Source organism: Pseudorasbora parva, chromosome 14, assembly GCF_024679245.1.
Source record: "Pseudorasbora parva isolate DD20220531a chromosome 14, ASM2467924v1, whole genome shotgun sequence".
NCBI lineage: Eukaryota > Metazoa > Chordata > Actinopteri > Cypriniformes > Gobionidae > Pseudorasbora > Pseudorasbora parva.
This window is the reverse complement of record NC_090185.1, coordinates 25,778,601-25,805,994: the sequence shown is the minus strand read 5'-3', so window position 1 is coordinate 25,805,994 and position 27,394 is coordinate 25,778,601. Positions and strand designations below refer to the sequence as shown.

Below are 27,394 nucleotides of genomic sequence, written 5' to 3'. Positions count from 1 at the left end.
CCGCCTTGCTCTGATGTCATGCTGACGTATGTCAAAAATCTCTCGCGAGCGAAAGGCGGATGTGTCGGATTCTGCAGTCGAGAGCAGCTGCTCTCCATCGACTGCGCTGAGCAAAAGCATGATGGGAAACGACTTTCTGACGACACCGTTAATGCTTATTGGTTTAAACAACTGTGATGTATAGTTCTTTTTTTAAAATATTTGATTTTAAAACTCTGATATCATGTTTTTATGTGAATAAATTATGTGTGAATATTCTTAAACTCTCGGAGAGTGCGATCTCTCTGTTGGTTATGTGATTGTTGTCATATTAATAAAAATATATAAAAACATGTATGTAATTAAAGTAAAAATGCTTGATAAACAGGTCTTTCGAATGGAAATAAATAACAAAAACTTTGGGTGTCTTGTTCATAATCTTTATTTCCATATAAAAGCAACAGAACTTAAATTACATCCAGTTTATCAGCAAGAGAGCGCACGAGTGTGAATCCCGCGATATCCGCAACTGATCTCGCAGGTGTCTGATCCACTACGAGAAGAGAGAACTGTCTGGCTTGCCTGCTCTTTTTTCACTCCTCCCCTCACTGCAGCCGCCTGGTCTCGCCTTTATTTCAGGCGAGGCAAGGCGCATCTCAAACAAGCCTATTCATTCAATTGATTCATTCAAATTACTGATGTATTTAGGAACAAAACAAATGAGTGAATCATTGAATCAATCATCCAACCGGTTCATTTAAATCACTGACATATTCAGGAATAAAACAAATGAGTGAGTCACTGAATAATTTATTCAGAAGATTCATTTAAATCACTGACATATTCGGGACCAAAACAAATGAGTGAGTCACTGAATAATTTATTCAGACGATTCATTTAAATCACTGACATATTCAGGAACAAAACAAATGAGTGAGTCACTGACTTATTAATTTAAATCATTAAACTGATTTATTTAAATAATTTACGTATTCAGGAACAAAACAAATGAGTGAGTCATTGAATCAATAATTCAACTGATTCATTTAAATCACTGACGTATTCAGGAACAAAACAAACAAGAGTCAATGATTTATTTATTCAACCTATTCATTTAAATCACTCACATAATGAGTGAGTCATTGAATCAATAATTCAACCGATTCATTTAAATCACTGACGTATTCAGGAACAAATCAAACAAGAGAGTCAATTAATAATTTATTTAACTGATTAATTTAAATCACTGACATATTCAGGAACAAAACAAACGAGAGAGTCATTGAATCATTCATTCAACTTATATTCATTAAAATCACTGACATATGCAGGAACAAAACAAATGAGTGAGTCACTGAGTCATTCCTTAAAGAGATTCTATTAAATAACTGCCATATTCAGGAACAAAAAAAAAGAGTGTATCATTGAATCATTCATTCAACTGATTAATTTAAATTACTGACATATGCAGGAACAAAACAAATGAGTGAGTCATTGAATCATTCATTCAACTGATTTGTTCAAAAATACTGATTCATCACTGAGTGTAAAAAAGACTTTAAATGTAGTCGTATTCTAACTGTATTGGCCTACTCAATGAACTCTTGTATAAAAGGCGGCATGTTTTGTGCAAAGACTTAATTTTAGCGCCAGGTTTGACTCTGGTTAATATGTCAAGAGAGGTGGCAGATGGAGGGGGTAGGATGGGACATTGGGAGCAGACATCTTAAACAAGCATTCCAGCATATTTAGACTGAGCCAAGATGATCTCAAAGTGTGTGTGATTCTTCTTAGGGTTCACCAACATCTTATTGTAGATTATATACATAGTTTTATTGGGTTGTTAAGCACTGAATTGAAATAGCAAAATGCATATTAATCAACCCATCACTAACTCCACCCTGTTTTATTTCCTCTAGCTGAATGCAGAAAGCATGACGTCTGACCTGTTTCTATCCATCGGCCTGGTGTCCGTGATTCTGTTGTTGGTTCTTTTCGGCGTGGCCACAGCTTTGGTCATGACGATGAACCGACGGGCCACACGAGGCACCTACAGCCCCAGTCGACAGGAGAAGGAAGGCTCAAGAGTGGAGATGTGGAACATTGTGCAACCTCCACCAATGGAGAGACTCATCTGAGCCAAACAACCAATGATCAGCCATTCATCTTGTTCGTGGCTTGTTGGCTTTACAAGATGACAAAAAAGGCCTTTTTATAAATCGATCATGTGGCAGCTCTCATCAGCTAGATAACAGTCTTACAAATGACCATTTTTGACAATCTTCCACATAATGGATGTTTAAGTTATACTATTTCGTGATGAACAACTATCTTTGATATTTACCTCTGAAAGCTTTAGGATTCATTGATTGGTGAATTGTGAAGTGTTTATAATAATAGTAACTTGAACATCCAATGCTGCTCAACAATCACGGCTAGTTAGAACATATTTAATAAAGTTCGGACCAATGCGATTTCATGGAAGTAACGGCTCAGTTTTTGCATCGCACCCGGTCAGGACATTGACCGTAACATTTGTGAGTTTTTTTCTCGGGTGTATGCAAAAGTCTCAGGATGGTTTTTTTTGTTGTTTTTTGTGCGTGCGTGCAAATGTTATAGCTTTAGAATTAGCTTTTGATTTTAATCAACATCAACATTTTATAAACTGATAGAAACACAAACATGGATTTGTAATCATTTGCCGCTCTTGTTCTTTAACAAAAAACGCAAAGATATTGTCGATATTAAAAGAACAGTACAGTAGCAATTTTTCAGATCGCCTGCTTAATGTACTTTAAAAATGATCAATACTTTAATCTCTGATTTAGTGTTTGGTTCCCCTCCCAAAGACACATTTAGAATCACCTATTTAACGATTATCCTTTCATCACATCACTTTCTAACAAATCCTTCCCTTGCGGGTCAAAACGACCCAAAGCCCTAAAATTATACTCAAGCTTTTTTCTTTGTCCAGTAAGTTTATTTTATTTCATTTTGATCATATTTTTAAAATATTTTAATGCAATGTTTTTATTTTTATTTTATTTACCTTTAATACTATCATTAAAGTACCTATTACTAGATTTGATCAATAAATACTTATTTAAGCATGTTCTTTAAATTCGTTCAACTTCAATTCAAAATAACTCAATTTCATGCATAACTTAATTCAGCTGAAAATATCTTACATTCGGTGTCTTTGCCGACCTCTTGTGGAAAAAAGATGACTTCATGACTCTTGCCACAAGATGGCCTTATGCAAATGAGCTGTTCCGCTGGGTCCTAAATCAGTTTTTCTTCAGAATGCCTTCAGTTCAGATACACATGTAGACATTAAAAAATATATTTATTTTTTGGCAGTTTTAGCATTTTTTGATAAGATTTTTTTTTACATTTTAGGTTTTTCTATGTATACTGAAGCATTCCTCTCATTCATTCCTAAGGGGGTCGAATTGACCCGTGAGGGAAGGATTTGTTACTTTTTTTAATTCCAACAACAAAACTCATTTAATCAAGTGCAACAAAAGTTCTATGGTCTTGGGCCACTCAAGTGAACTCTCAATAAAATAAAATAAAAGAAGTTTCGGGTCAAAATGACCCAAGGGAAGAATGAGGGTTACATTTAAAAGCCACAGACACAAACATCACAATTGAGTCAGGTGAGTTGTACGGACATATAATTTATTTCAGTTCACAGTGCATACAGTGGTACCAGTAGTTCCTGTAACAACACACTAGACTGAGCTAATTTGCACTTGAAAACGATATAACTGCACTGAGAGCATGCGGAAGAGTTCTGCCATCCAGCTTCATTCACTCCAAAGCACTTCAACCACCACAAATTCAACTGATCGCATGGTGATTCCATATGTATGTGAAACATTCAAGAAAACGAAGCATTAATGGTGCGGCTACCATTATATTGAATAAAATCACCTGTACAGACTTTGTGTAACAAAAACGTTGCATTGTGTAGAACATTCAAAAGCACAGTCTGAAGAGTCCAGTGATTCAGCTACAGCAGCTCATTACTCAATGTAAAGAATTCAACAGCAAAACAGACGGGAAATGAAGACCGTCACGACAATACTACGAAGTAAAAACATGTGAATGGTACCATGGTCATAAAACTTGACATCGCGCATGCATCTTAAAAGAATTCCCAGCATTGCCAAAAAAATACTACACAACTTTACAACGAAAATGCACATCAATAACACAAGAGCATATGTAAACAGGAAAGAAGGAAAAAAAAGATTTCGGGTAGCATGTTCTTCAATTTATGTGCTTACTATCTAGTTTCAAGTAGTGTTTCATTTTAAACCGCTGGTGAACAGTAACTGGTTCAAATTTATTGTAACCAAGCGAAATTGCAAATATAATGATGTTTCTTGTAAGGGCTTTTCATGCTGCTTAACCCTGGGTTATCGTCTTTCTTAACCCTGCTTTTAACCCCGGGTTAAGGAACGTAAGTGGGGTTAGCACCGTGTTTTACCTGGAGTTTTCAAACCAAACTTGCCCAGTGTGAAATGACTGAGGCGGTGTTTGATTGTTAGAACTTGATGTTTAGCAACCGACAACCAATCGCGTGCATTATATTCACGTGCTTTGGGCAACACTACACAATGTGTATAAATAGGTGTTTCTGCCTTTGATAGGAAAAAAATGTCAAACAGCATGGAAAATGCCACAATTGGAGTGAAGGGGAGACTTAACAATATTACAGTCAGCAATGTGTAATTTATTAACGCGCAATGCTAGAGTCTTTATGTAAATGGGTCACGTGCTGTGTTTGTCCAGTCAGTGACACCGGCACCGCGAATATGCAAATAAGGTCGTCATTAACCCAGGGGTTTGGAATTTACAGTGTGAAACGTCACTTTATGAATTACCCAGGATTTATTGTTAACATCGGTCTAAATTATGAGCAGTGTGAAACGTGAAGCAAGATAACCCAGGGTTAACTATTTCAAGTGTGAAAAGCCCAAAAGATTACACGCTTCAGCTTTAAAATAAACACTTGGTCGTTTCAATGCTGCAACATGACCACATTTCAAATAATGCTAAATAACAAGAAAGCAAATGTAAATTAGATATAGAAAAGGGTTAAATACCTTTACAAGGCAAAATTCTAGCTATTCTGAATTTTCAGTCATTACCAAAGACGAATATCAAGTCATTATTCATAATACAGAGCACATGGATGGGCGACAACAATAAACCAAACCATACATGTTTTTCAAATACACAGTATCAAAAGTAATAACGACAATTAAGATATTCAGAGAAAGCAAATGTTTAAGACTGATCACATGGCCCTTCTGAGATACTTCGGCTGAGGTCCTGTGTGCTTGATTGGTATCGAACAGGCTGATGGTCTTGCATTAACCATGTACCAATAAACAAGTTATTAGGCAAAAAAATAACGTTTTCTGACATTCTACTAAGGATTTCCGTTTTTGGTTCGAATACCAATATTTTAGAGCTAATAAAAATACTTAAGTACCTGTGATAAATATGAACTGTTCCAAAACCCAACGAGCCGTCTACCTAGACAGCATCACGTGCATCAAGGTGCGGTCACATTTCCCATTGTTCAACTGGATTTTTTTTAGCGCGAAATCCAGTCATTTCCACAAACATCCACGCATTTGGGAATTTCACATGAGGGCGGAAAAAGTTAGACTGAAACCTCAACACATTCATGATTGAGAATAACCTTAAAGGGTTAAAGAATAATACTTAAAGGGATAGTTCACCCAAATATGAAAATTAGCCCATGATTTACTCCCCCTCAAGTCTAATACTAGGTGTGTATATGATGTTATTCTTTCAGACGAATACAACCAAGTTATATTAAAAATGTCCTGGCTCTTCCAAGCTTTATAATGGCAGTGAATGGCCATTTCTGTTTTGAAGTCCATAAAACACCTCCGGGGGGTTAATAAAGGCCTTCTGAAGCTAAACATTTGTGTAAGAAAAATATCCCACTGTATGCGCGTTCACGGGAGAAAAATGGCGAGAGCGTGTAACGTAGGACGCTCCGGTGAGAAAATGCTAGTTCTCACGAGAACCAAGTTTTGTTTCGCTCTATTCTCTGTGCTTCCGCATTCATCACCGGAACTTACACTACGCCTGCGTCCTACACTGGAATGCCAGTCTATCGTGAACGCTCGTAGGGCGTTTAGCGGATGTTAGAGATTACAGTTTGTAAAGGGGATATGGATATTTTTCTTAAACACATCTAAAGAAGGCCTTTATTAACCCCCCAGAGCCGTGTGGAGCAGATATATGATGGATATACACACTTTTATGGACAGAAACAGCCATTCACAGCCATTATAAAGAGTACATTTTTGTAATTTTCATAACTCGATTGTATTCGTCTGAAAGAAGAATGTCATATACACCTAGAATGACTTGAGGGTGAGTAAATCATGAAATGAAAAGAAATGAAAAATGAAAGGGTTAAAAGAACAATACTTAAAGGGATAGTTCACCCAAAAATTTAAATTCTGTCATCATTTACTCACGCTCAAGTTTTTCCAAACCAGTATACATTTCTTTGTTCTGCTGTACACAAAGGAAGATATTTGGAAGAATGCTTGTAACCAAGCAGATCTCGGCAGCCGCTGAATACCATAATATTTTTTTCCTACTATGGTAGTCAATGAGAGGCGAGATATGCTTGGATCACGAAACATTCTTCCAAATATCTCCCTTTGTGCTCAGCAGAACAAAGAAATGTATACAGGTTTGGAACAACTTGAACGTGAGTAAATTATGACAAAATTCTCCTTTTTGGGTGAACTTTCCCATTAATACACTTAAAGCATGCTTCCACACATTTTTTTGTAGATACAGATTTTTGGGATATTACACATCAATAAACTATCGCCTGCATAATTTTGCTAATGTCACCGCACCTTTATAACCTCACCAAAGGAGTTGCTGTCTATGTAGAGTGTCAGGTATGAGATTCCATTTATGAGTTAGCAGGAAGCTGCCTATATAGGAACAGCTAGTCAAGCAGATGAACTCATTTAAGGCACAACCTTGTATTTAAATAGAGGATTGGGGATTCATTTCCTGTCAGAAGTTCCCTTCAGTTGCAGATTGTTAAAAAAAACTGTACCCGTAAATGAGATCTTCCCATTTACAGGAAATACCTTTGAGCAATGTTAGCATAGAAAAGAATAGCTATTTTAAGGTGATGCTACTTGCATTTCATTTCATTTATTTTTTAATTTACGTACCATCAGTTTTGACAGTTACATCAACTACATGTCCTGCATGTCATAGGTACTGAATAAAAATAGACACGGACTAATAGCCACAAAATTCTAATTTTGATTTCATAAGTTCAAGAAATAAACAAATGGCAATACAAGTTGCTTGATAACTCTGATTTGGATTTGCATAGTTCATCAGGACGTCCGAAGGATATATAGCTTTGAGCTAAACTGCTACGTTGAAAGCCTAGCTTGATTTGAGACAGGGGTCCTAAAACTTCCAATGGTTTTACGGCCAAATCTTTACCACAGGAGTTTACGCAGGAGGGGTGAGTCATTAAAGTGTCAGACAGAATGGCACGTGTCCTAAATCATTCTGCTCAACGGCCTGAACAATTCATCAGCCACTAAAGAAACAAGTGCTGGATCTAATGACCACTTCCTGTTGGTGTAGCAGTACAGCTTTGAAGATGACGTTCACAGCCGATATAAATGAGGGAAACAGAGGACAAGCCAAATATTTCTGTAACTAAAATCGGTATAATTTGGCAGGCAGTTCTGTTGTTTTCTAACATTCATATGTCAAGCAAGATTCTCTTCGAACCACAATGACAGTAGTTCACACCCTCCATCCCAATAGACATACTTCCCAGCTATATAAAAGAAGTACACAAGATGAGCAGCATGTCCGAATTCATAGTATGACCTACTACTTCTGGCAAAATTCAGCAGTTGGCACCTGATGGACATTTTACTTTCCCATGAGGCCAGGGGAGAGGATTTGTGAATGGCAGTAAAGCGACGCAAGTCACATGACAGCAATATGGCGGATGTAGAATGTTTGGATTTCATTCGTACCTCACTATTAGGGATGTAACGATACACTTGAGTTAATTCAATACAAAGCGCGATACTGAACTATCGATACGATACTTATCGCGATATTTTAAGCCAAATAAGAGTTTTTTATATTATTATTACCATCGTGTCTCATCAGAAGACTTGGATTTGGATAAGACACTCGATTAGTTATTTTTACTGTGACTTTGACTTGTTTTTTTACTTGACTTTTTTTACTGGACAGAAATCTCTCAGGTTTCATAAAAGAAATAGTGTTTGGAAGTTAAACGAAACGACATGAGGTTAAGTACATGATGACTTTTTAGGTAAACTATACCTTATACCTTATATAAATACAGTAAGCTGAGCCTTGGATAAAACAACTCATTGCTAATAATAACGTTTAAATCAATGATACATAGTCACATTTTTGTATCGCGATATCTTGATGTATCATTACACCCCTACGAGAACATACTTTTTTTAAAGTTTCAAAGTTTGTTTCTCATTAAATGTACTTTAGTGCCTACTCAGACAGTACGCGATTTCAGACACACCTAGTTTAAGCTAAAGCATCAGCGCCCCTTGTGGCAACACTGAGAATGCAACATGTACTTGTGTTTACGTTATAAATTTCACAACTTGTGGATTCGTGTTCTCGTACTTGTGTAGAGCTACATTTTGGGCCTTAGACTGAACTTTGTACTGAATAAGAGATCAAAAAGGGGTTTCAAATATAAATTTATTTGTCAGTTGTGTTTGCGCAAAAAAAAAGTATTGGTCAATATACTACGTCATTTTTAAGGCTATTAGTCCTTTAAAAAAAAAAGGGATTTTTGTCTAAGCTAAACTTAAAATACGTCTCATCTGGGATATAAGCAGAAACCTGAGAATTGTCTTGAAAATATATATATTTTTTCTCTCAAAAATATAGCAAACTGAAACAGTTGTTCCATCTGGCCTAGATAAATCTCTCTTTAAGACGCATTGCATGCAAAAGGTAGTGCTAGTAGTCAGCAAGCTACAGTGTCACAGTCAGGAAATACTGTGTAGAAGCAAATTAAATCTGTTTAAGGCATCATATTAAGCTGAGATTTGTGCACTATTTAAATTCACTATTTTTGTACGATTTAGTAAAATACACAGAGAAGTTCGTCTCTCACCCACAGTGATTTATCGAAACAGTGATTTGAAACTACACAAGTGCAAATCATCTGCTTAAAATAAATAAAACTGGATGATGAATATTGACATAAATCCCTTTAAACCAGTTGTTAAACATACCGTTTGACGTTTCGCACCGAATGTGAGAAATAAGAGGACCGTTCATTCACATTAACTACAAAACACCTTTGCAAATAATTCACGCAAAAGTGCTGGTGTGACATCATAGGACAGCGTACATAGGAAACGAGATGGGAGTGTTGCTTCATTTTCTCAGGATTTGTCCAGTCTGGTGTTGTTCTGAATGTGTGTAAGCTCCTGGTTGCTTTTGATGGCCATGCTGATGCGACACATGGACTCGATCTCTTCTAGCAAGCCTTTTTCCTGAGTCTCATGGCCTTTTTTTTCCATATCTGTCTCCTGGGACTGGTTTTCCCTCTCCCAAGGTACGAAGACCGAAGGTTGCCCGCCTGTTGCCCTGTGCTGGGCATGTTCCTGGTTGGGCCTCTGTTTTTTTCTGGAAAGGACCTTCTGTCGGGAGAGGCTGCGGGCTACTGGGTGCTGTCTGTCGGGGGTCAGCGGGGCTATAGCAGAACTGGAGGGTGTGTCAGCATCACCAGCTTCCAAGAGTTGAATTGTAGGTGACTCGGGGAAAGAGTTCCTCAGTGGGACCTCTTCATTGGCAGGGTTATTGGGAAGGGTAGGGCGGACAGGTAGGGAACGAGAGCTGGCCTGGCGTCGAGGCGAAGGCGGGAGATGCTTACCGTTAACGGCACTGTCGTCTTGACCCATATTCCATCCACCTTGTTCTCCGTTTCCTACTTCGCAAACAGCCTGAGCAGGGCTACTTCCCAGAGGGGACTTGCAATTTTTCTGTAAACAAATGACAAACGACACACTCACAAGGCCATACTGATGTTCATGCACACAATCGCCTACAAAACATTAAAGCCAATGTGAAATCAAAACAGAGCCTATATTATATACTTCTTTACTATTGATTATAAAATCTTGCAAAAGTGTAATGGTAAAAATGATTATTTCATGTTGAATTCAAATCAGTAAAGTCTTTTAAAATTGTATTAAATCTTTATTGTTATTTTATTAAAAAATGTATTAAATCTTTATTGTAATTTTATTAAAAGTTTACAAATATTTATATTTAAAAAGAAATACAATTTTAAAATATTTGTTTGTAAAAAAAAAAGTTTAATTAAATAACTAAAATAATGAATACATGTAATAATAAAAATACATATTTAAAAAATAATTGATTTAATAATAAATATTTAATAAATGATTAATATTAATAAATATGCAATACATTATTAATATTAATAATATTTAATACATTATTAATATTTAATACATAGTTAATACATTGTTAATATTACAAGTATAAATTAAAAAAAATAAATAAATAATTGAAATAATAAATTATTATTTAAAAAAAAATCAATAATTAAAACTATCCCATCTATCTATCTGTTAGTAAAAGCTTGGTATAATTTAAAGGTTATAATGGTTACTTCATGTTGAATTTAAATTTATCAATGATTTTTTTTTAAATTAAAATCTTGAAAGAAAAAAAAAAAGTTTTACTAAAAATAAAAAATAATTAATAAAATACAAAAAATACAATTAAATATCAATAACAAGTAATTAAAACACTTAAATATTTAGAATAAATACATAATAAATACCAATTATTAATTAATAACAAGTAAAATATAAATATTGAAATAATTGGAACAATAAATATTAAAATAAAATAAATATTAAATAAATATAAGGCATCCCTCACCGTGGGATTGTAGTCCAGGTCTTCGAAAGATCTGAAAAAGTCCAGGCTCTTGGCGGCGGACAGTCGCCCTTCCTCAATGTGGGACGTGCTGAGAGAGTCCAGAATCTCCTCCAGCAGGTTCATCTGGCCCGATTGACTGGCTTTAGGCTGAAACTCTAAATCAGAGTCATCACTGTCCTCGTTATACGACGGCACCTCCCCGCTGTCCTCAGAAGATATTCTGCTCACACACACACACACACACACACACACACACACACACACACACACACACACACACACACACACACACACACACACACACACACACACACACACACACACAGGTTGTTAACTCAAAAGCCATGTGGGATGAAAAAAGGCACCAGAGGGCAGTGTTGCCTTGAAGAATGGATGATGTTTACCCCATAATTGGTTTGGAAAACACACTGTAATAGAGTTTAAACCCTTACCTGCTGGCTGTGTCGTCATTGTAAATGTCTGGAGAGCAGAGGCTCGTGTGTGGTGACGACTTTTGATTGTGATGCTAAAACAAAGGATTGAAATGTTAAAATCCCACCAAATCTACTAAAGCAACACATTTCCTGAATTAAACTTTTTCATGTCCCCACTACAGAGCGACAACATTAATTCCTGTCCCCGGCAGAGTCTGCTAATCCTATGGCTTTTATAACACACCTGTGTAACACGTTTAATTGGCAAATTAAAGAATTGAAGCATTATAGGGCACCGCTTCACACTGCGGCCCCAGGCTTTAGGGTTTGCCATTAACTAGCCATCCACAACACGTACACACACACACACACACACACGCAAACGCGCCGCCACTCACTAAAGTAGCCCATAAACTGCCGTTTGCCACATTATCAAAGCACACTACTAAACCGAAGGCCTTTTACTGAGCCTGAGGCGCGAGAAAAACGTCACGCTACGTTGCTAACCGGACAGGGTGGATCAGATCAACTGGTCAAGTCTCGCCGCAATGGCTCGTGCAAAAAACTTCTTGCCATCTTAGGTAACGGGGCCTGCCGAATGGGTTAACGGCCACCCTGTCCATAAAAATAGCTAAGAGATGCGTGTACCGAACACTTTGCCATTGGAATAAACAGTAACACATGTTGGGCACTGATTGCCCCACTCGCTAGTAGCCGGCAGCTATAATGAAAGCGATTACGGGGGGTTCAGGCCTTGAATCCTCCAAAAGGCTTTAATGGATTCCTGTGTCAGGGCCATAAATTTGGCCGGCAAGCCACTTTGGCTTAAGTGAAGGGGCTGGATGCACCTGCGGAACTGTGTCACATTCATTTGGTGTCGGCGGGTTGTGTGCGTGTGTGTGTGTTTGTTTGCCCTGCAACACTGTTTGCAGTTATGTAGCCCCTTGAGTTGCGATGCGGGCCGTGCCGTTCAGAGAGCGGCCCCACTCTTGCGCTTTCTATGAGCGGAGGTGTTTATTAAAACAAGGTGAGTGCAAGCCCTCTGCAGGATGGCAACACCAGACCTGCATCTCAAACACCTTCTGCCCAAAACAAAAAAAGCTACTTTCAACTGATACAGTCAGGTACATGTACTAAAAAAGTCAAACCGGTTAGTTGGCTAAATGCTAATTATTCAAAAAAAATATTCATCCGAATATTATTTTTTCCAGCCCTTCTGAGATCTTAGAGATCAACTGTTCTTAAATTGCTAGTAACCTAAAAATATAAATAACTTTTTTAAAAAGAATGTTTGCTCACACAAAACTAGCTGCTACAATGCTAAAGTAATTGCTAGGCCATTGATTAGCGGTTTAAGGTGTTCAAAATGTTTTTAGCATGCTGCTCTGCAGTTGCAAGCGTGCTTTGGGTTGTTGTTTACAGAACAAAAAGACATTTACAGTCAAAAGACGTTAATACTTATGGTTATGGGTGGAAAATAATAGTAATATTAATGCTAATCTTGAACAATAGTTAATTAGGCATCAAGATGCTAGGTAGTAACAATAATACAAAGTCAGCCTTAAACTTTACAGTCACTTCATTCTTTAGTTCTCTCAGGTGTATGTATTAAAAAAGCTAAATGCTAGGCTAATTGGCTTGCTGCTACATTCCTTTAGTGCTTGCTAATGCTAGGTGCTGATTTGCGGCTGCTAAGGTTTCAGTTGTTATGGCCAAGTCAAAAGTTTATACTCGAGGTTATGGGTGTGAAATAATAGTAACAGTAGGGCTGCATGATTAATTGAAATAAAAGTAAAATTGTGAGTTGGCTTACTGCGATTATCCAATCAAGCTGTGATTTCATTAAATGCAATGGTAACACTTTATTTTAAGGTTCAGTTATTAACTAGTTGCTTATGAGCATGCATATTACTAGGATATTGGCTTTTTATTAGTACTTATAAAGCACATATTAATGCCTTATTCTGCATGACCTTATTCTACATCCCTTAATCCTACCCAATACCTAAACTTAAATGCTACAAAAAACTATCTTACTATCTATTAATAAGCAGTAAATTAGGAGTTTATTAAAGGCAAAAGTTATAGTTAATAGTGTATATGTATTCCAGATACTAAAGTGTTGGCAATATAATATATAAATATAATCGGTGATCCTGGACCACAAAACCATTCATAAGGGTAAATTGTTTTTTTAAATTGAGATTTATACATCACCTGAAAGATGAAAAAATAAGCTTTCCACTGATGTATTGCTTGTTATGATAGGACAAATGATTTCTGGGAGTACAGAAAAATAAAAAAATTTGACCGGTGCAACTTAAGACTGGTTTTGTGGTCCAGGGTCACATATGAAGAGCGGCACTTTGTTTGCATATGAGCAGCTTGTGATTCAAAAGCTTTATGGACGATTCCATGCCAAAATAAAACCTTGTTATACTGTCAAATAAAATAATTATAGTTGTTTTATAATCTTTATATTTTACAGTGACATATTATAATACTATTACAGTAATTATTAGATTATTGAGTAATTATTAATATTACCTTATTTTTTATTTAGCAATAACAATAAAAATACTTATTATTATGATTATTAAAATCATATTTAAATTGAAACTTGAAACTGGAGCTTTAAAAAAATCTGATATTTTAGAAAAAATTGTCTAAGCAAATAGCTAATTACTTTCTGAGATGACACAGCAGAGGGTCCTGGGAAGCAACATGAAGACAAAGTCGGCCTTAAACTTTACAGTCACTGCATTCTTTCCAAAGTGAGTCAAAGTGAAACAAAGTCAAAGGCCAGGATATGAAATAAAATAATAAAAGCCGTTCGAGCCACTGTTCCGAGACGGGCCAAAACCGCCGATTTGGAAAACAAGCAGACATGTGCCTATTTGCTTCTTTAACGTGTACCCTAAATCAGCACGGACATATTGAGCTGCCACAGGTCAGCGTCTGCTCCTTAAACTGCCTGTTCAAATCCACGCGGAAAATGGGCTGTCTTCAGTCGGAGCGACGAGCAGACACCGCGCTCTTCAACGGAGACTTTAAAACCGTTAAAACTTCATCTCTCTTGTCAGGGCAGGCCGTTTTAAGAGAAAATCCCATTTTGCTTCTAGCGTGGCCAAGTTGTAAGAAGCGGCAACAAGGCTTTTACGTTGCAGCCAATCGTCTCGTCGATTTAATAGCCAGGCTTACATTATATATTTCATATGCTATTTCAGACCAGGCACTGATCTCATGCGCTTGGCAGGGTATGGAAAGGGAAGATATGCCTGGAAAATGCAAACAAAACCCCTGCGCCTCCAAGCCAAAACTTAAGCCAGCATCTGCTGAGCTATTCAAGCCGTTCCCCTTTAAACAAAGCCCAGGACCCCTTCCCAGGCAACTTCTCTCCAACTGGCTACAGCTAAAAGCAACTTTCCGAATATCAGAGAGCAGGAGAGCGCAAGAAACTGTCTGGACGTGTGTGTCGCCCGGGAGCATCCAGCAGGTGGCACTTTGGTTACAGCCGACAGGGCTCTCTCTCTTTCTGCGAGCTTTGCATCCCCGTCTCATGCAGATGTGCGGCTTCTCTCGGTTTGCAGCGAAACGTCCACCGGCCAGGAGCGCTTTCTCTCCATTTGTACGTCAATGTTTTTTGACACCCAACGAATCCATCTCGATGCTGGCAGTCCTCCAGACCTACACAGTTTCACTAAGTTCTACCTCACATTAATCCGCCCATACAAACAGCCATGAACCTGTACGAGATGAATTTAGAAACAATGAGCAATATCTATATAGAATTTCATTATTAATATATATATATAGAATTTCATTATAAATATATATATCAAACATTTGACTTCCGTACTTCCATTGTGTAAAATATAGGGTGAGATTTTATAAATAATGGATCATTTTGATGAAATATTATAAAAGCATTTTGTTTCTTTAAAAGAGCATTAAATAGTGTAGTATATAAACAAGAATGTGTATTAAAAGGATATTCTGGTTTGAACCGACAGCAATAAACGATGATTACACACACAAAACAAGACATCTCCCTCCTTTTCTTTGAAAAAAAGCAAAAATCTGGGTTACAGTGAGAAACAATGGAAGTGAATGGGGCTAAATACTCAACGTTTCAATTGTACAGCCACAAAATATGTGTTAACATGATTTTAGTCAACAACAAAAAGTCACCTTTTCAGGGTAAACATAACTAAAACCCCAAAATGGTCTTTTTTATGACTGTACAGCTCAAGTAACACATAAGAAGAATGTATGTAAGTGCTTTTATATCAAAAGCATTACATTTTGACTTTTAAATCCTCCAAAAAATGGCTGCATCCACTGTCACATCTATTATTATTTTTAAATCTAGTAAATCATCATTATACCACAAAATGTATTGAACCTGGAATATTTCTTTAAAAACTTCATGTTCATTTTAATTTCATGACATGAAGAGTTCATTTTGCACCGTTAACCCTTCTGCAGCTGTAACACAATCATGTTTACAGTGGTCACTGCTTAGGGCGGTATGTAAATGAAGGTGGAAGCCCATAAGCCAGAGCAGGAAGTGTGTATGAATTATACACAACTTGAACAGAGCTTTTTGGACTCTTTAATATGCAGCGCTGCTGAACTGGCCACGGCTATAGGGGATCCATCTGCCGGCTTCATCCAGAGAGCGTGTGTGTGGAGTCATTCCCCAGAGGCTGTGTGCCACTCAGAGGAGGCAGCCGCAACACACACACACACACACACACCCATAGCTTCAGTCGGCAGGAATAAGCAGGAGATAGAGATCAGCTCCACTCTGCCCCAGGCCCTGCTACTGACACCCAGTCTGGCTTTCACAGGCCCTCAGGCTCGACCTGAAAACCAGCCCCTTATACTGTACGCCACATGGATTCGGCGCAGTGAGCCAGAGTCAGAAAACATAGCTCAACTTTTTTGTGAGTGCAGCAAGTGTTCTTATAGCATTTGTGAAACTCTACAGCACTTATAAACCCAAAATAATCAAAACACTAATATAACAAACAAAAACCTCTGTGTACTTTGTGCGTGTGTGTATATATATATATATATATCCATTTTATATAAGTGTGTGTGTGTGTGTGCGTGCGTGTGTGTGTGTGTGTGTGTGTGTGTGTGTGTGTGTGTGTGTGTGTGTGTGTAAAAATTATATAATTTTATTATTATGTTTGCATTACTATAAAAACATTTTTACTAATGCCTTCAAATAAATTAATCGCATCCAAAAAAGTATGTTTTCATAATTATATAGAACACACATATTATGTATATATGAATACACACACATGTATAAGAAATATTTGTATGCATATACTATATATATATATATATATATATATATATATATATATATATATATATATATATATATGAAGTTTATATTATATATATATATATATATATATATATATATATATATATATAATATAAACTTTATATAAGTTTATATTATATATATTTAATCTATAAAAATAAAAAAACTTTTATATATATATTTAAATATACACATGTATGTGTGTGTATTTATATATACATAATAATTATACACCGTACACACAGAGAAATATATATTACGCAATCATGCACTTATTTTGGATGCGATTAATCGTGATTAATCAATTTGACAGCACTCATTTTTATGTTTAATTCTATGTTCAATAAGAATAACTAAAATGACCATTTCTGTTAAATTAATATTTTTTGTTCATAATCCATCAAAAGAAATACATACCTTCATATTAGATTCTGATTGGTTGATTGTCTGAATTGCAATCAACCACTAAACTGTTTTCGTTTTCTCATAAAGCTGAGCTGATTTCATGTCTCATGTGTAACTCTCACTTTCTTCCCACATAATACAATTAATAAATCAATATTTCATATCCATTTATTTATTTATAATGCAAGCTTTGCTTGGTTCCTAATCACCCTGTCTGGGCTTATTTTGGCTCCTAAAAAATAGATTTTCAATAAAACTTTACATTTTCATAAAAATGTTTTCTACAGATAATTTAATGTGCACTTTATTTTAAGGTGTCTGTGTTACAGTGTAATTATATATTTAAGTACTGAGCAATATTAATGAACTATGTACTTACTATAGGGTTAGGGTGTTAGGATTAGACTGTGGTTAGGGTTAGTTGCATGTAATTATGCACAATCTATTGTAATTACATGTGACAAGGATATTTTATCAGATTAGAAAAATGCTAAATAGAAGCATTTCTACTAGTGGTCTCAGACTTTTGGACACTAACACGAATAACAGGAGACTGCAGGTCTCTCATTATACTGTAGCGTTTCTCCCGTTTTAATGAACACTAGCAGAAGTACATTGAAGAATAGAGCATGTTGGCCTGCCGCTCAGACCCCCGTCACCCTGTGCTCTTTTGTTCTCTGTTAGACGGTAACGATGACTGAGCGGCGCTGCGGATTGATTTGCTCATTGATCGCGTGGAGGGTCTTTGTGGCTGCCCCGTCCATTCTGGTGCACAAACAGGAGAACACGCGTGTGTATGTGATGAATCTCAGAGCTCTGATAGAGGGTTCCTCGGGGACGGGTGAGCGGAGGGAGTCGGCCGCCACCTTAAGAAAAGCCCTAATTGGAGGACCTCCGTCTCCACACCTTTTCATGCCGCCTATTCTGTTCTCTCCATCTCACCCCGACGACAAGGATGCAACTAATAGCTGTGCTAATTAAGGGCTGGATGGAAAGTCACCGGTCACAATGGCATGCAGGCGGGAAGGGATCAGGCCAGCCGTGGCTTTTGTCCAATGCCCTCCTGACACGGGCCGTGGAGGTGTGAGCATGCAAGGGCAACAAGGGCTGGCTGTTCATGCCGGAAGTGTAGCGGAAGTGAGATATTTTTACAGCTAATCAACACTTGCACCATTCAGCTCTGAATTTTTGATCAACATTCGTGTTGCTGAGCTACAGTTGTTAAAGCCTCAACAGAGAATAACAGAGCAAAGGACACCTTCATGGCAGACTGCTGATGAGTGTATGTGTCTGATTAGGCAATTTAGAACTAGCCTGTACCTGTATTTTTTATTTTAAAAATCTATTAAGGACAGTTATGAAGAAGTCAATGTTGGACACTTGTAGCCAGGTATTTCATTTACTCTCTAAAATATATATATATATTTTTAAATAAAAATAAATAAAAGAAAATAAAAGAAAGAAAGAATAAAAAGAAAAAAGAAAAGAAAAAACTACATAATAAAATAAAACAAAAAACAATGAAAAGAAAATAATATCAAATTTATAAATAAAAAACATTTATGAAAAAATTCCGAAAGTTTGGGGTAAGATGTTTTTTATATATATTTATATATAAATGTATCTGAATAAATTATGCTTTGCAATCACAGAAAAATATTAATATTAGAAAATGAAAATGATTTAAAATTGCAGTTATATTGCTGTTTTTACAGTATTATGGACCAAATAAAAGTGACTGAGCATAAGATACTACTTCAAAAATAAAAAAAGACTTCAAACTATTGAATGATAGTACAAATAAATGAATTTAATTCATAAAAATGGAGAGAGGTTGAGGAAGGGGGCAGATCGATGCAGCGAAAGCATCATGGGAGTCCCTGGGTGGTTATGGGCGTCAGTGTGAGGGACAGAGTAGGAAGGCCCATGCATGTTTGACCTTTTTTGCAGATCAAAGGTGTGTAAGAGTGCAAGGAGAATAAAACCACCTAGCTTAAACTAAACCAAGGAAAAAACTACACCTAGCAGCAAAAACATTAGTTTAACATAAAAAGACCAATAGAGGATGGAAAACGGTCATCAAACATGAAAATGTGCTTTTATAATTGAACCCCAGGGGGGAAAAAACACCAGAAAAGTATATGATATTGTGATTTTACCTAACAACGTTAGTGATAGATCAAAACTGCAGCCTTGTTGCAAGTCCAAAATCTGGTTTTGTGAAACAACCGCGGCCTATTTCGGTTGGAAATGGAGATAGGCCAGTGAATGGTATGAATCCAGGCCACCTCCTGCGTCTCTGGGAGGCTCACCGCTTCCCTGCCTGGGCTTGGCAACACATCACTGAATCGCACACGCAAGACACACACTACACACGGACGCTTTAGCCGCAGCTGTCAATCAAGCCGCCCCACGTCGGTTCGGACTTACTGGTGTGCAAATGGCCGCTTCTTTCAGGAGGCGGACTGTCCGTGAACCCCTTCCCTCTGTGTGCAAGTGTGTGAAAGAGTGTGTACGTGCTTACCGCTCTCCTCTGTAGTCTCCTGGGTGAAAGGCTTTTAGTGCTGGTGGGAGAACCTGCACAGTACGGGCTTTCCTCTTCTTCAGCATCCTGCAGTGCAGCAAAAAAAAGAAGAAGAGGGAAACTGAGAAATCATGCACAATACTGTACCTAGTTTAATCATGCGTCATTCGGAAAAAAAAGTTTCTAACATTCTTCAATATATCTTGTTTAATGTTAAGCAAGGGGAAAATCTTTTTATAAGGTATGGTCACATTTGGCATTGCTCTGCAAAATCTTTAGCCATTTTTAAATAGGAATTTAGGCAATCTGAGAGAAGGAGTTCCCTATGCAGATCACTCGTGTTCAAACGGATTTTACCAACAGACAGTGTTAGGGTGTAACTAGTTACATGTAACGGAGTAACATAATTTAATTACAATATAAATGTAACTGTAATCCATTACAGTATGGCTCTCGTTTAAAATCAAAACTGACCCTATTTACTTTGTTAGCACATATTACAGGTCTTAGGGTGAACAATTAATCCATGCATGTTAATACACGGAACAAAAAATTGTTTGTCGCTGTAATCTTTATTCAAAATCTGAAAAGTTACTTTCAGCCTGGAAACGGCGTTCCTTCTCAGATGACGGCAGGTTGACGGCTTAGGTTTCAAAATACGTAAACACTCCCCTCCAACCGTTAGTCTGAGCGCGAGATGGAGAGGAGGAGTGCTGAAGTAAAACCCTGCCCTCTGTTCAATATTCCGTTTCACTTGGAAATACGTCACAGCACTGAAGAAAACTCACTTGCTACTTCTAGTAGCCTTAAACTTGCAGCCGATTACATTTATCCACATTTACGTTGAAAGCTTTAGGCTACAACGTGACTTGCCACCATGGCGAGTAATGAAATTCTTTCCAGTGCTGGAAGTTAAAAAACCATTTCATCCAGAAAATAGAAAAGGGCACAAAAATAACAGTTCAGAGCAAAATATGTTTGCCAACTATTAAAATGCTACTGACATCGGTTTTGATATTGAATCTGAGGAAGCATGTCCTATGATGAATGTTAACTTTAAACACCACAGAGTGTACAAATATTAGTTTGTCCCATTTTGACTTGCAAAAAAGTAATACTTAACTACTAACACAACAATTGGTCATTGAGCCTAAACAATATTTTATGTGTAATATAAAAATACCATGCATGTTAAGACAGCTACACTGTCTGTTTGGGTTGCCAGTGAGTATGAAACTAGAATCAATTCTTGCTTCCGTTAATGAAAAATAAATATTAGTCCTTATATAGTACAACGTGTTCCCTTCACACACACATGGCGGTATGGTATAGTGGTACGAATAGTATGCTTTAGTGTGTGTTTTCTCTTAAATATATCTAAATGGTTATATTTAAATATATCTAAAATATATCTATATGGTTAAATGTTTGAAAATGGTTGAAAACATGCATTAGAAAAGTAATCAAATACATTACTTTAATAAAGTTATTAACATAGTTACACTACTTATTACATTTTAAATAGGGTAACTTGTATTTCCAAAGTAACCTACTTTACACTTTTGACAATGATTTTTTTCGCAAGTGAAATTTTGTCAAAATTTCCCTAATGTGACGACCTTTTCAGCATCCACTGAAATCAATTTAATAGGAATTTGCACATTGGCAATTTCGCATTAGATCGAAGGAATTCCCTGTGCGGATTTCACTCCTTCAAGATAGTTAAGCAAATTCAATGCATTCACCAACAGAAAGCTGCAGAAAGGGCTATTAGGCATCTCCTAAATGAGTACAGAATATCCTGATCAAAACACAGGCGAAAAAGAAGTAGAAACGAGCGATCTCATATGTAAGAAGTTGCGTATGAAAAATACTTGCCATCATCAACAATAAATAGCATATAAATCAAAACAGCCTAATGTTACCAGGACAAACTATAGGACTGTAAAGCTTTGAGGCAGTTGATGGATGTGATTTACTCAAGCAGCAACCTCCCGCGATCTCTCGAAGCCAATACGGAAGTAATGTAAACTGCAATTTATCCAGAAGGGAGCAGAATCTCATTGAGCCCCGTGTTAAAATTCCCAACTTTATAGCAGAAAAAAACATGTTTACAGCCTGGTACAAATTGTGTTTTTGGTCTATGCGGCTAATTTTGACCTTCATGACAACTGTGAGGGGGGTGAATTTTTTTTTATAACTGATTTACGTTATATAAAGCATTAACCTTTTGCATAATTAAGGGCGTGGTTACTTTGAGTGACAGGTGGATAGCCATTTATCTGCCGTCTATAGTCATTGCGTCACATAAGCTCCGCCCACATCCTGCTTTTTTGCCCATTTTCTGTTATTCGGGAGTGACACACGACGTGCTCGCAAGATGGCAACGGCCAGCTTTAAGCTTCCGAACGGCTTATCGGAATCCTACTGGTGACGTCACTTACACTACGTCCATATTTTTTTACAGTCTATGGATTTACTCCATCTGTGTTTTGATCAACGTTTGAATCCAGATGTAGTTTCTCAGCTTTTTGCTCAAAATGTAGCTATTTTATTGCAATTTACCCACATTCAAGTGTTAAAAAAACTAAATATTCTAAGGGCTTTCTTGTGAAAATAACCAAAAATGCTAGCGGTGGCTGGCAACTTTTCTTAAAAACACTGGCAGGGAAAGAGTTGATATTTACCAAGTTTTATCCTGCGCAATTTGTCAGTGTGCGTTATTTGAAATGTTATGCTACAAACCCATTGGAGTCTTGTACGGCAACAGACCGCATGATTATTTATATGAACGCTCACACACCCAATAACACGAACTCATTTGAGCAGCGTCTTGTTCAAATCTGTTTTGGTTTAGCTGAAGCAGAGCAGACAGCAGCCGCTAACATCCGGCATATCAACTGTGAGAGGTTTCGTCTCCTCTGGGCCGCCTTTCTGAGCTCCTGGCCTGACAGTTCACGCCACAATTGCCTTATCAAAGACATCAGTGTTATGGAAACATACATCTCGTTACATTAGCTTTGAAGAAATCACTCGCTCACTGATGAAATATGCAAAAAGTATGAAAGGTGATGCTGGGGAGGGGGGTTGACATGACAGCCCATCGCCAGAGGCGCACTTGTTAGAAATGTACACTCCCGAACAAAGCACTAAGGAGGTTTCACAAGCCATTTAAAACCCTGAGCGCGAGCCATGGGTGAAGTCATGTGATCCATCTTAAATAGTGTGCGCGCATGAGTCTGTATAAGTGTGAATGTGAGAGATGATGAGCTGCCTAACCAAAAAACATTTTTAGGCTTCTGAATCCCCAAATATGCAAGGTTTTGATGAACAGAGAACTGAAGAACTCACCTTTTGAGTCATTTTGTCCTTCATGTCACGTATTTTCCGCTTTGCGTGATCTTTGGCCTTTAAAAAAAAAGAAAAAAAGAGTGAAAACTAATTAATAGCTGAACTAAAAATTTGGAAAAACTAACTACAACCAACAATGAAGAAAAAAAAATCATATAAAAAAAAAAATATTTATTCACTACAGTTTGTTCCAAACATGTATGATTCTTCTTCTGCAGAACATAAAACTTTTTTTTTTTTTATCCATCCAATTAAAGTCAGTGGGCTCAAAGGTTTTTTGATTTCCATCATTCTTCAAAATATCTAGTTTCATGTATTTTTCTGATTGTTTCAGTTCCTTCAATGCCATTCAAGTTTCTATGGCTATGTTCATGGCGAGAGCCAGGTAAAGTTATTCAAAAATAAATTCATTCATGTTTGAAATGTTTTCATAGATTCCAATGATAGAGCATTTGCTTCTGCAGTGAAAACTAAGTTGGTCAGGTATATATTTACCCTGACATGGTTGATTTGTTGCAAAAGCTACTGCCACTTGATTTCCAGATTTAAATCCATCTGTATATATTGAGGTATGTTGTGGGAACATTGTTCTTATGTCCAAAAATGGTCATTCAGATAAGTTTTTTAATTGTTGGTTTCTAGTGAAATCCAGATAGATTTGCGGCTTTTTGAGATTCCATGGAGAAAATAAAAATGTGTATGTTCCAAAATGTTTAAAGGGTTACTTCAGCAATTAGCATATGGCTTTGTATCAGTAGAAACTCTGGAGTATATTCGAATGATTGTGCTACTACATTAATGACCCAGTTTAAATAAAGATTAATCTTCCCAGCGCTGAAGTACCCCTTTAAATCCACTTTCAGATTATCCAGATGGGTTTTAATGTGTAGACCAAATGGACGGATGTAACTTGTTTTTCTTTTTATATATTATTTAATGCAGACTTTCATGTTCAACAGAATAAGGAAAGTAATTTCACTCTGATATTTATTAAGGTTACCACACAAAATTTCAATAAGAATCTGCTGACTGACTTTTTAGCATAATGTTTTAGTCATGCAATTTTTCCTTCATCAACAGAAAGCTGCTTGAAGGTGCAGGATTTTAAGTACTTAGGGTCAACAGTCCAGAGCAATGGGGAGTGTGAAAAAGAGGTGAAGAAGTGTGTGCAGGCAGGTTGGAATGGGTGGAGAAAAGTGTCAGGTCTGTTGTGTGATAAAAGAGTACCAGCAAGAATGAAAGGAAAGGTGTACAGGACAGTAGTGAGACCAGCGATGTGGTATGGTTTGGAGACAGTTGCACTGAGGAAAAGACAGGAGGAAGAGCTAGAGGTAGCAGAGCTGAAGATGTTGAGGTTCTCTTTGGGAGTGACGAGGATGGATAGGATCAGGAATGAGTACATCAGAGGGACAGCACATGTGTTTTGGAGACAAAGTTAGAGAGGCCAGGTTGAGATGGTTTGGACATGTTCAGAGGAGGGAGAGTGAATATATTGCTAAAAGGATGCTGAGGTTAGAGCTGCCAGGCAGGAGGTCGAGAGGAAGACCAAAGAGGAGGTTTATGGATGTAGTGAAGGAGGACATGAAGGTAGTCGGTCTGAGAGAAGAGGATACAGAGGATAGGACTGGATGGGGGAGATGATTCGCTGTGGCGACCCCTGAAGGGAACAGCCAAAAGAAAAAGAAGAACAGAAAGCTGCTTGGTTTAAAAGTGTCTTCTATATCAGCTGTGCTTCATTCATTAATATACTAATTGACAATGTTATTTTAATTTCTACAAAATATGGGAGGAATGTTGCTAATGTGACTGCCCCTTTAAATTGTGATGTTTGTACTTTTGCACAATAACTGTCTATATAATATATAATAATTAAATTATATAATAGCAATATAATAGCAAACTTATATTGCTATTATTAAAATTATATAATAGCAAACAATAATAGTCTGTCCTGTTCTTAACAATGGTATGCGAGTGTGTTGTGGTAAATTACTAAATTTAGACTATTAATTAAAGGCCATTTTTTTCACGTTCTGACTGATTTTAAGAACAAAACAAATATGAAATATATTGTTTACCAAAATGTATAAAAGTTAACAAAAAGACCCCAGATTCTGATTTATACAAGGACAAGCTATTTTTGTAGTAACTAAAATATTGGTTACTTAGGTTAAAAAAGCATTTACTTAAACACAATGGAATACAAAATATACATTATTTGCCAAAAGTTTTGAGATGCTTGCCTTTACATGTACATGAACTTTAATGACATCCAATTCTTAATCAGTAGGGTTTCATATGGGACCTTGCTTTGCAGCTATAACAGCTTCAACTTTTCTGGGAAGGCTTTCCATAAGGTTTAGGAATGTGTTTATGGGATTTTTTTGAACATTCTCCTAGAAGCCCATTTTTGAGGTTACCGATGTTGGATGAGAAGGCCTGACTCGCAGGTCTGTTGGGTTGAAGTCAGGAATCTGTGCAGGCCAGTCAAGTTTCTCCACACCAAACTCCCTCATCCATGTCTTTATGGACTTTGCTTTGTACACTGGTGATGTTGGAACAGGAAGGGGCCATCCCCAAACTGTTCCCACAAATTTGGGAGCATGAAATTGTCCAAAATGTCTTGTTAAGCTGAATACAAGAGTTTAAGAGTTTTTTTCACTGGAAGTAAGGGGCCAAGCCAAACCCCTGAAAAACAACCCCACATCATAATCCCTCCTCCAATAAACTTTACACGTTGCACAATGCAGTCAGGCAAGTACCATTCTCCTGGCAAGCACTAAACCCAGACTCGTCCATCAGACTGTCAGAGAAGCTTTAGTCGTCACTCCAAAGAACACATCTCACTGCTCTAGGGTCCAGAGGCGGTGTGCCTTACTCCACTGCATCCAACACTTTGCATTGCACTTGGTGACGGATGCAGCTGCTCGGCCATGAAAACCCATTCCATGAAGCTCTCTAGGCACTGTTCTTGAGATAATCTTAAGGCCACACAAAGTTTGGAGGTCTGTAGCAATTGAAAGTTGATGACTTCTGCGCACTGTACGCCTCAGCATGCGCTGACCCCACTCTGTGATTTTACGTGGCCTACCACTTTGTGGCTGAGTTGCTGTTGTTCCCAATTGCTTCCACTTTGTTATAATACTACTAACATTTGATCCTGGAATATTTAGTAGTGAGAAAATTTCCCGAATGGACTACACAGGTGGCAACCTATCACGGTACCACACTTGAATTCACTAAACTCCTGAGAGCAACCCATTCTTTCTCAAAAGTGTGTAGAAGTGTCTGCATGCCTAGGTGCTTGATATTATACACCTGTGAAAATGGAAGTGATCTAATTTCAATGATTTAGAGGGGTATCCCAATACTTTTGGCAATATAGTGTATTTTAAAGAACGTTGAGAACCAAACAACATTGTTCACTACTGATGATCACATAATCACAATCCCTAGGTTATAAAATATAACAAAATATTTTTTATGTTCTACAGGAGAAAGTTTGGAGTTACTTGAGGGTGAATAAATAATGACAGAAGTTTCTGGTGAACCTGTCCCTTTAAAGGGTTAGTTCACCCAAAAATGAAATTGATGTCATTAATGACCCCCCCTAATGTTTTTCCACACCCGTAAGACCTCCAATCATCTTCAGAACACAGCTTAAGTTATTTTATATTTAGTCTGAGACTGTATCCAATTGTTTGCACACTATACTGTCCATGTCCAAAAAGGGAATAAAAACATCATCAAAGTAGTCCATATGTGACATCAGTTAGTTCATTAGAATCTCTTGTAGCAATGAAAATACATTTTGGTCCAAAAATAACAAAAAATACGACTTTATTCAGCATTGTCTTCCGCGTTTGTTTTCAAACCTCAAATAAATATTCATACAGTTATGAATCAGCGGATTGATTTATGATTCGGATCGCGTGTCAAACTGCTGAAATCACGTGACATTGGCGATCCGAATCACGAATCAATCCGCTGATTCATTACCGTTTGAATCTTTATTTGAGGTTTGAAAACAAACGCAAAAGAGAGGACAATGCTGAATAAAGTCGTATTTTTTGTTATTTTTGGACCAAAATGTATTTTGAATGCTTGAAGAGATTCTAATCAACCATCTGATGTCACATATGAACTACTTTGATGATGCGGTGGAGGCAGTGGCTCAGTGGTTCATGTAGATTGTCTACAAACTTAAAAAGGTTGGTGGTTAGATCCCCGGTTCCACCTGACCAAGTGTCGAGGTGTCCTTGAGCAAGACACCTAACCCCAGCTGCTCCCCATGAGCTGGATGGTGCCTTACATGGC

General features: G+C 37.2%; 2 protein-coding genes across 6 annotated transcripts in view; one reads left to right on the top strand and one right to left on the bottom strand.

Annotated features, from left to right (window-relative positions):
• The window catches only part of crb1 (crumbs cell polarity complex component 1), a 29,783-nt gene extending 27,262 nt beyond the window's left edge, over positions 1–2,521 (top strand). For 2 of the 3 annotated variants that reach the window (XM_067416081.1, XM_067416079.1), the window contains one exon: positions 1,899–2,521. In XM_067416081.1, the coding sequence (XP_067272182.1) occupies positions 1,899–2,117 (219 nt within the window). In that variant the 3' untranslated portion in view covers positions 2,118–2,521. The remainder of the gene's footprint in view (positions 1–1,898) is intronic. The other variant, XR_010897898.1, reaches the window with a different exon arrangement.
• A 5,884-nt stretch (positions 2,522–8,405) lies between these two features.
• The window catches only part of dennd1b (DENN/MADD domain containing 1B), a 122,452-nt gene continuing 103,463 nt past the window's right edge, over positions 8,406–27,394 (bottom strand). For all 3 annotated transcript variants that reach the window (XM_067416076.1, XM_067416078.1, XM_067416077.1), the window contains 5 exons: positions 23,078–23,134; positions 19,727–19,813; positions 11,472–11,545; positions 11,020–11,239; positions 8,406–10,088 (listed from right to left, as the gene is read on the bottom strand). In XM_067416076.1, the coding sequence (XP_067272177.1) occupies positions 9,489–10,088; positions 11,020–11,239; positions 11,472–11,545; positions 19,727–19,813; positions 23,078–23,134 (1,038 nt within the window). In that variant the 3' untranslated portion in view covers positions 8,406–9,488. The remainder of the gene's footprint in view (positions 10,089–11,019; positions 11,240–11,471; positions 11,546–19,726; positions 19,814–23,077; positions 23,135–27,394) is intronic.